At 40.9% G+C, this 11,045-nt stretch overlaps 1 protein-coding gene across 1 annotated transcript; it reads right to left on the bottom strand.

Annotated features, from left to right (window-relative positions):
- Positions 1–1,569: 1,569 nt before the first annotated feature.
- Positions 1,570–2,574, bottom strand: LOC311050787 (chemerin-like receptor 1; the record flags this gene model as incomplete). Its single annotated transcript, XM_084064945.1, has 1 exon — positions 1,570–2,574. One exon carries the CDS (start codon positions 2,572–2,574, stop codon positions 1,570–1,572), a length of 1,005 nt encoding a protein of 334 aa, XP_083921071.1.
- Between the last annotated feature and the right edge of the window lie 8,471 nt (positions 2,575–11,045).

Raw genomic sequence — 11,045 nt, 5'->3', positions numbered from 1 at the left:
AATGTTCGCTTTAAAAAAAAATATGTACAAAGATTTGCACAAATTGTCAAGATTTTACAAAAATAGCCAAAGAAATCTAAAATGACACAGATGCGTTCCCGGCTTGAAGGGGTTAAGTATGTATTTTGTCTCCGTAGCAATAACAGCACAGTGATGGGGGAAGACATGGAACATGGAATGTACAGTTGAACAAAAAAGGGTCTTCAAAGAAGTACTGCTTGATTCCAAAAGGTGTGGGACTGCAAAAAATAATAAAGGCACTCCGTCTTTGGTGAAAAAATATAGGATTTATTTTGAGCAAGGCAACACATTATGACCAACGCGTATCGACCTAGAAGGTCTTCATCAGGGTCTGTCCACGTACAGGAATGGAATGTACAGTATAGCACATTTCTACACACAAATTCAATGTGCTTTACACAGAACATTCAAGCATTAGGATACAATGAAACAAAAAGATGTAAAAAATAACAAATACAATTACAGTAGAGAAGAGATTTAAAAAAAAAAAAAAAGAAACTCAATGACAGGCAGCAGCGAACAAAAAGGTTTCCAAACATTCACGAAAAGAAGAAAATATTGTTAAAAAATAGCAGATCTTCAAGCTCGCAGCGAGGCACACACTGTGAGCTTGTAGATCTGCTATTTTTGAATAGCCAACATATAAATGGATAAAGCGGACTCCTCTTTGAAGAACCATAATAATAATAATAATAATGAAAATTATAATAATAATAATATAATTTAAGAATAATATTATTAAATTATAATAATTGCTGAGAAATGTAAAAACATAAATATACAAAAATACATTCTCTCTTGACTTGTAATTATAGACAACTAAATTTGATGCCTTTATTTCTTTGAAGTAAAAACAAAAAAAAAGAGAGAGAAAACAACAACACCAAAACAGGCAAGCATTCAACAACTCATTATGTTCTCACCATACTGCAACAGCAAAAATAAACACAGGGCAGGCAGATGTTGTTTTATATAACTATGAATATTGAGATTAAACTTCTCTCTAAAATGGGGGTCTTCAAAGTGTTTCAGGCCAAGGACCCCTTTTTTTATTTTATATGTATAAAGGGTATATTTTATTTTTCACCCGGTGCCAATTATCTAAGTGATGATCCTGGGCGTTACACTCCCCCCGCCAGCCTAGGGAGCCCAGAGCCGAGCTCATGCCTCCTTCAGGCGGTATAGCGACCAGGATTACTGCATGTTTTTGTGAGGGTATTAACTAATCGATAGAAAAAAAATATTTTTGTTGGTTGAACTATCCCTTTAAACCCTCAATACTTTGTAAACCTGACCTTTGGCTCAGTACTTGGTCTGCTCTTCCCCCCCCCCCTCTACACCAAACCTCTTCGCCGAAAATAGAACAACGCGTCTGTGATGCGCTGTGAGCTTGTGGATCTGCTATTTTCGGCTAATGTTCCCCCCAGAATAGGGATGCAAGTGGTTAATATAAAAAGATAAAGTCCCTATCACACAAAAGATTTGGCGCCCACCCCGGCAGTACCCTAGGGGTCCCGGACCCCCTGTTGAAGACCCTTGCTCTAAAGCTCAGACATGAGAAGTACTGTAAGCCTGAGACATAGATGTCGATTTGCTTCCGGAGGTCTTCTCATCCACGAAAGCATCCACGATGTTTGGAACAAACGAGCTAAAAAAATTCCACTTGACGTCTTTGCCCATGAACGCGTAGAGGAACGGGTTAATGCAACTGTTGGCGCTCGCGAGAATCACCGCTAACGTTGTTCCGGTCGTAATAAACGTGTTGTGACTGAATTTAATCTCTAGCAAAACAAAGACGTGGTACGGAAGCCTGGAGATGACAAACGTGACCAACAGCGCGGTCATGATTTTGAAGGGCTTGGTGGACTTGTTGTTCCGTAGCGTTACGACATACAATACAAAGCCTAGGACAAATTGAAAGACGGGGAGAATTGTGGAGGTATTGGAAGATAGCAAACGAAAATTGTTGTAGCATTGTTGAACCTGCGTGTGGTTGTCGTTTGTCAAGTCACGCACCACGAAGGAGGGAACGTTCAGCACAATAGAAACGAGCCAGGCCACGCCGACCGCGACCTTCCTCAGCGTGCGGTTGTTCTGGGCCCAGACGGCAAACACCACGGCCACACATCGGTCAGCGCTGATGACCGCCATCAGGAAGATGCTGCTGAACATGTTGAGGAACAAAACTAAGGAAATGAACTTGCACATGAAAACTCCAAAGATCCAGGATCCCATGGCCGTCAGGCTGATGTTGAACGGGAGCGTGGCGCAGTAGATGAAGTCGGAGAGGGCCAGGCTGAGGTACCACGTGGTGTTGACTGTCTTCTTGGGCATCTTGAAGGCGATGACCCAGATGACCACACCGTTGCCCAACACCCCGAGCAGGAAGATGATAGAGTAGAGCACCACCAGGATGACACAAGATGCTTGGGTAATGCACGAGTGCGAAGCTATGCTACCTCCAGGGATATATGGAGGTGGGTCACTGTAGTTATAGTCATCATCGCCATTGTCACCTGCATGAGGTGACAGAGTCGTTGCCATATATGTCATGATAGGTAATGGTGATGGCATAGATGTCATGGTAGGTAATGATGATGGCATAGATGTCATGGTAGGTAATGATGATGGCATAGATGTAATGGTAGGTAATGGTGATGGCACTGATGGAATGGTAGGTAATGGTGATGGCACAGATGTAATGGTAGGTAATGGTGATGGCACTGATGGAATGGTAGGTAATGGTGATGGCACAGATGTAATGGTAGGTAGGGATCCGTAGCCAAATACAAAAATGTGTGCAAAGATTTGCACACATTTTCATGATTTTTCAAGAATAGCATTGATTGATTGATTGATTGATTGATTCAATACTTTATTGGCAGTTTGCAAAAAAAAAGCACAGGAAAGTACAGTTCAATGCAAGGTCTGCTAAGAGGATTTTAAACACAAGAAAGCCTATGGCTAATCTACAAGCCATAGGAGCAGATCTAAGCTCATAGCACGGCACTTGGTGCAGCGCTATGAGCTTGTATATCCGCTGTTTTTGAAGTATAAAATAATGGTTTAAGTGGTTTCACAGATGCATTCCCGGTTTTAATGGGTTAAAATCTTCAAAACTCCTTTTCAGGATTTTGAACAAATATTGATCACTTGTAAATACCACTTATTTACTATGTATTTAATACAAATTCATACTGAACCCTTAAATTCAATTTATTATATCAGTGAACTTAATGTCATTGTTTTATTTAATGGCCTGGCTGTCCTGGCATGTATCCGTTGTGCCCTCAAAACATTTACTACGCCAAAGAAGGTCAAGTGGCCTTGTCCCTAAAAAGATGAAATGGCCAGGCCTGGAACAAACAGATATTTTTTCCTGATATAGTAACTATCTCTGACTCTGCATCTTAAATTAATATGTTTTCTCATTTCCACCTCTGATTGTGTTGCAAACGAGACAAAGGATGCATCTGCGTGAATCTTTTAAATAATCCTTTAGAAACAAAAAAAAAGAAACCTTATTGAGGCTTAAAGGGATAGTTCACCCAAAAAAAAATCAATTAGTCACCCCATGGAGACTTCAATTCATGGACATTTGTTTGTTTTTGTCGCATTCCTAAGCCAATAATTTGATGACCAGCGGACCGGTAGGCAGCGGTTCCGGTAGGAGAAACAACGGAGACTCTTTGTGTCTCCTACCGGAACCGCTGCCGGTCATCAAATTGTTGGCTTAGAAATGCAAAAAAAATAAATAAATAAATAAATGAAAAAATAAATATATATATTTTTTCATTTCTAAGCCAATATATATATATATATACATATATATATATATATATATATATATATATATATATATATATATATATATATATATATATATATATATATATATTCAAGTCTCCATGGGGTGACTAATGGATAGGAAAACAAGTCATTTTGGGGGTGAACTATGCCTTTAATGAGCTGAATTTAAAGTATAAATAAAAAATAATGGTGTTTAAAATGACATGCCTGTCATTCCAGAGGATGTACTGCACATACTTCACAAATTACTGCTTGATAAATCGATAAAAGATCAATAACATACAAGACCTGAGGTAATGTTGAGTGGTGTTGACTCGCTGCTGTCTGGTTCACAGGGTGCTGTCAGCAGGGTGGTGTCAGCAAGTGGTCTCCGAGATGTCGAGAACACACCCTCTTAAATGATTTCGCTACTCTATTCTTGAGAACTACGTGGCACGCAGTCTTAATCAGTGGTGTAAAGTAACTAAGTACATTTACTCCTTAAGCACAATTTTTTGGTACTTTTACTGGAGTATTTCCAATTGTCTATACTTTTACTTCTACTCCACTACATCTCAGAGGCAAATATTGTACTTTTAATGCACTACAATTATTTGAAAACTTCAGTCACTAGTTACGTCCTCTATACTATAAGGGAATTATAATAGACTACTTGAATATCGTTGCTGTCTGGTGGAAACCTTGTATGTCCAAAACTGTCATTAAAAAAATGAAAATAAAAGCATTTTAAAATTGTGAAAAATAGCCGATCCACACGCTTTGTGAGCTTGCAAGATCTGCTAATTTCAATACTTTTGTGAGACACTCTTGTATGATGATGTAGTGTTTGAAACATGGAGATACAAGGTTTATGCATGACAGCAACCATATAAAAAATTATGCACATGCAGCTAACCGCAAAGACATTACACACACACACACACACACACACACACACACACACACACACACACACCCAGTACACGCACACGCACGCACACACACACACACACACACACACACACACACACACACACACACACACACACACACACACACACACACACACACACACACACACACACACACACACACACACACAGTACGTACACGCACACACACGCACACACACACACACACACACACACACACACACACACACACACACACACACACACACACACACACACACACACACACACACACACAGTACGTACACACACACACACACACACACAGTACGTACACGCACACACGCACACACGCACACACGCGCACACACACACACACACACACACACACACACACACGCACACGCACACGCACGTAATGCAACTCTGAACCTTTGCAAGTTCTGACTGACTTGCTTTTAAATGTACTTAAGTATTCAAGAGTACATGCTTTTAAAAATACTTAAGTACAAGTAAAAGTAAAAGTACATTTAAAAGCTGTCATTTTTTATATGGCTTTTTAAGTCAAATTAGAGCAGCATTGGTTCAAAACGAGTAAACTAAATCAATATCTTTATAGCCTAGTGGTGCAGAACATAACCAAATAACCAGTTTGGGACGTTGCCAGGTTGGGACGGGACGAAGGGGACTCTATGGGAATAACTCAACGACCCTTTCAATGTTGGTGAGTGATAAGCGACACATCAAAGAAAACACTTAAAATGCCCGGATGTCTCCTTTAATTGTTTATGAATGTTATGTTCTGGTGCATTGACAATGTGTTGATAATGACAATGTGTTGACTTTTTTACCGATGTTATACCGATATTGTCCAACTCCTAATTTCCGATACCGATATCAACCGATACCGATATATGCAGGCCTTTTCACCAAAAGTCAACTAATTGTCAGGTAACATCATATTATCTAATAAAATTAAATAGCTATAATATCAATATAATATCTAATAAATCTAATATAATACAGTGATGTTGTTTAGGTTTTGAATAAAGTGAGTCCCAGGACTCAATTGTGGTCATTTGAATGAGTCCCACTAATCTTAGATTAGATGTCGGCCTATTTGACAGTGGAGAAGCATAATTGCTTTGATGCCTATAACATTAACGAGCGTCAACGAGCATCAGCTGGACACAGACACACCTGCCCTCTGCAATGCTCTAATTTGAAAGTGACTGGAGTCTGTCTCATTTCTCTCCAAAAGCCCTTGGCCTTGAATATGATGGAATATCATTATGGATTACTGTGATTATGGTAAGCTCACATTTCATATCATACACACCACACAGTAAGAACTCCTCTAACTTATTAAAACATGGGGAAAAGTTATGTTAGTTATGGGATGTCCGCCCTAGCATTAATCAAGTAGACCATCCCACCCATGACCCAAAATTCCATTACAAAACAAAATGCCAGACGCCATGTAGAGGATTAATCTACGAAAAAGCATGAAAAGAAATATGAAATATGGAAATACAAGGTTTCTGCCAGGCAGCAACGATAGGCAACTTGTTGTTAAAAAAGCACTTGGGTCTCCTGCATAATTGGATCACAACCTGGACACTCAGGTTTTTAAATTATAATTTGCTGTAGTATAGACTTTAATATGCTACGTGAAAGGAAATGACAAGCAAAGTTGTTAGGATAGAAATTAACTGATATCTCCCAGCTGTCGAGGGAATATGTGTGTGTGTGTGTGTGTGTGTGTGCAGTGTGTGTGTGTGCACGCGCACGCGTGTGTGCGTGCGTGCGTGCGTGTGCGTGTGCACGTGCATGCGTTTTCCCAGGCTGGTTTGAGATCACTTCAGTGCCAGACAGTGAAAACCACCATTTGCTGTTATGTCTAATTATAGGCTGCTAATTAGAATGATACAAGCCTAGAATACTGTAAGTCATTCATTTAATGATAAAAACTAAAAAGGAACGAGTCACTAATTTAATATGAATAATAAAGGTAAGATATACATTCTCTGTAATACTGTTATACAATCATGTCACTTGATCACCTCAATAGCTCAATCTGATCAGCTGGTCCATCAGGGGTGCATTTCTCCTTTCCGACATGTCGCCTTTCCGACGTTGACTAACCCTATACCTAACCCTAACCCTAACCTTAACCGCACGCGGAAGCCACTAGTCGGAGTGGTGAGATGTCGGAATGGAAGGAGCACCCCGTCCATCAGATAGATGGACCAGCTGGCGTGACACGAACAGCGACTCCCAACCTTTGGGCCAGGGCCCACTGAACCACTTCCACTTAAACCATTATTTTATACTTTATACTTTTATACTCCGCACCGAGTGAAAAATCTTGAAAATGTGTGCAAATCTTTTAATTATATATTTTTTAAAACAAACATTTGTAGTTTGAGAACCACTGATATTATAGCAACATACGTTTAAAAAACAAACTGTTGGGGTGCGGTCCCAACGCACTTTTATTTTACCTCTGGGGCGGAATCTGCCAATGCTTTGTCAATGCAAATGCGTGGATTCATGGTCTTGCGCATTTTTTCCAAGAATCCACGCATTTACATTGACAAAGCATTGGTAGATTCCACCCCAGAGGTAAAATAAAAGTGTGGTGGGGCCGTGCCCTTAGGATTTAGAAGACATTTTGTAGAATCCCCAGAAGCAAAGATTTGAGTTAGGGCGCGCTCCCACCAAAACATGGTCGGCTGCTGTTAAACGCAGGTTGTGCGCGGCCACAGTTTTTTGCAGCCAGTGGATTCTAAAAAACGGGAGTGACGCATCTGTCACTCACTTTCAAGACCGTCCCCGTAGCCCGCACCGCCTTCTGCCTTGAGCACCATGGTGCTTCCTGAGTCTTGGGACGGTCCGCCTTCGACTCACCCGATTGGACAGAAGGGGAAATTCAGCTCCTGCCTCCAGCAGGAATGGACAAGCCGTGTAGAGCGGATAAACGCAAGGTCTGCGCGACATGCGGACAGATCCGCTCTTGCGTGAATCCATGCATTTACATTGACAAAGCATTGGCAGATTCCGTGTGTCAAAGTGCGGTGGGAGCGCGCCCTTACCAATGTTCTCTTTAAAAAAATATACATATATATTCAAAGATTTGCACACATTTTCACAATGTTTCAAAAATAGCCGATCCACAAGCTGAAGCGTTTACTTTTACTTCTACTCCACTACATCTCAGAGGCAAATATTATACTTTTACTCCACTACAATTATTTGAAAACTTTAGTTACTAGTTAATTTGTAGATTTAAATTATTATTACAAAACAAAACACATTAACCTCTTCAGCCCTATATGCATTTCGGCCATTTGAAAATAGTTTTTATACATTGAAATGGGACGTTCTGCACAATGCGTACTTTATACTTTTGGTACATTAAGTACATTTAATTACCAATAGTTTTTACTCAGGTACATTTTTAACTCAACTTTTACTTTATTTCTACATTGCAGTATTGCTACTTTTACTTAAGTAAAACATGCAAGTACTTTTCCCACCACTGCCAACAACGATAATAATGAATCAGGTGTGTTCGTCCAGACATTATCTGCGTTGCCGTCTCAAAGCACTGATTTAAACCTCTTGGAACCTTCCTCATTCAATCACGGGGGGACATCAAGGTGACACCCAACAACCTAAATGATTTGGCCGACAAGCCATGGAGGGAGAACGGCCTACTCTACAGTATTATGTGATTGTCTGGCTGGCCAATAAAGCTGACCCATATCCATCTGCTGCCAATACGCTGAATGAACAGCGGCAGGTAGTGATGTGACTCGAGTCGCCATTTATGTGAATCGAGACTCGACTTGGACTCGCCCCTCAAAGACTCGAGACTCGAATCGGACTCGAGCTCAGAGACTCGTGGGCGTCTCTGCCAATCAGGGAAGCTGATTGGCAGAGACCGTTGATAAGGGTTCAGTGACACATGCGAACTAAATGTTTATCTCTGTCAAAGCCTGCACCACAACCTTTGGACTTTGACATACCTAGGACCCCAATGGAAACAAGACCGCAAGGACTGTTTTTGGTGTTATCCTTTTAGTCAAAGTGTTTGACTGTACTCGTGCTGTTTTTACATTTCTGTCTAATAAACTAGAACCAGGAGACCTGGTACTGCCAGACCCCTAGTGGTTGAAATCTGAATGGCCGGACTTCGTATGACGTGTGTGCAGAGGAAAAGAGGGACAGAAAAGAGGAAAAGAGGGACAGAAAAGAGGGAATGAGGGACAAAAGAGGGATCCATCTGTCTGTCTGTGTATCTGTCTTCCCATTTATGCCATATATGGAGAAAAGAGGGACAAAAGAGGGACGAAAGTGGGACAGACAAAGCCTCATGTAGGCCGACCCTCTGGGTCTGGCAAATATTCAATCAATCAAAGACTGACAATCAAAGTATTCATCAACTTGGACATTTATGTTCCTGTTTGGTTTAGGTATTTACTTTGTCTGACTGATTTACGCTTACTTGTTTAGTTCTGTAACTCTGTGTTTAGTATGTTCTGTGTCTAGGTCTTTCAGTACTTTAATTCCCCAGGTGTTTCTTCCATATCTTGTTTTGTAGTAGTGCTCTTGTGCTTCCTGTCTACCCTTGTTTCCACTACCTGTCTTGTCTCTCCACCCTAATTACTTAACCCTAGTCACCTGTGTCTTATTGCCCCAGCCTATGTGTTGATTGTCAGTTGATTCGCCTGTGTCCTATTAGTGCTGTATCTAATTAGACTCCCCTGTGTTTTTAGTTTCATGTCAGTTTGTCGTTTTAGTGTCAGTGCACTGTAGTGTGTAGGCTGTGCACCTTCTGTACTACTAGTTTGAGTTCTTGTTTATGTTATGTCCTGTTGATCATTAAACCTTTTGACTTTAACCTTGCCTGCCTGCTCATCCTGCATTTGGATCCTATTCCTATTGGATTCCATATGCGGACAGTCTCTCATTCACTTCCATTCCATGTGAGAGAAGATGGCGGAGTAGTGGTGAAGTAAGGGGCCATGTCCACAGAAAGTGTTTTTTTGAGCTGCCTTCACCTGTCTGCCATGCATTTCTATGGTAAAGACGCTCCCCTTCCCAGCGCCCAAGCATTGTGTTTCATCATGCTTAATCCATTAAAGCCGGGACAGCATCTGGGCATTTCAGAATAACAACATAAGTTTTTCAGAAACGGTGGTTCTCAAAAATGGCAGGTTTACAAGCTCACAGCGCGTAACTATGAGCCGCACTGCGAGCTCGTACATCTGCTATTTTTGCACATTGTTAAAAAACAATCTTGAAAGCGTTTGAAATATTTTGTATTATATGTATTATTTGGACCACCGGATCAAAGTTGGACTTGGATCCGGTTATTAACTGCTACATATGAGGACAGAAACCATCACAGAATAAGAGCGAGACGTTAACCCATTAAGACCTGAGGCAGATTCTACAAATGTCTTCTAAATCCATCTAAAACACATGTGGTTCTCAAACTTTTTCATGTCAAGGACGCCTAAAATGATATGTATTTGGCCGCGGACCCCCATCTTAAAATATGTTGTTCCATGGACCCCCAGAAGCAAAGATTTGAGTTACAAATGCTTGCTTTAAAAATATCTATATTCAAAGATTTGCACAACATTTGACAATTTTTCAAAAATAGCAGATCTACTGTAAGCTCATAGCGCAGCACTCGGTGCCTCGCTATGAGCTTGTAGATCTGCTGTTTTTGAATAGCCAAAGAAATCTAAAATGACATAGATGTTAGTTAATGGAGCAGAAAATTGTGCACAGTAAAACTCATTCTTAGGTGATGATGAGATGATCTTACGATATTAGCCTAATTAATAAGTGTAGACTACTTTATAGATACCCATATTATGCCGGTCAGGTGAGACGCATAGGCCTACTATTTGTCCAGTGGTGGAAAAAGTACTAATACGGCCGATGAAATATCGTACAGATGCGTCTTGATCACATGACTATAGAGATACTGTGTACCGATTTGTGTGATGTTTGGATAAAATCTGTAGGAGTAATACCCAAAAATGGGTTTTGCACAAATTGGCCTCCTGGTGGCGCTATAACAGGCCCATGTGAAAAATTTGGGCCAGAGGTTCTGAATTGGCATCCAGGGAGTGTGTGTGCGCAGTTTCGCAGCGACCAGGCCAACGGTGCGAGAGATTAGCTGTTCACAGACAGATGGACACACGGACGGACGGATGGACAGACACGCGGACGGACGCGCGGACGGACGGACGGGGGGTAAAACATATTCTCTCGCCATGCCTTTCGGCCTGGCGGAGACAATAA

The sequence above is a fragment of the Gymnoscopelus microlampas genome (genome assembly GCF_963454915.1).
Source record: "Gymnoscopelus microlampas genome assembly, chromosome: 1".
Classification (NCBI taxonomy): Eukaryota; Metazoa; Chordata; class Actinopteri; order Myctophiformes; family Myctophidae; genus Gymnoscopelus; species Gymnoscopelus microlampas.
The sequence above is the reverse complement of the archived record's forward strand: the minus strand, read 5'-3'. Positions and strand labels throughout refer to the sequence as shown.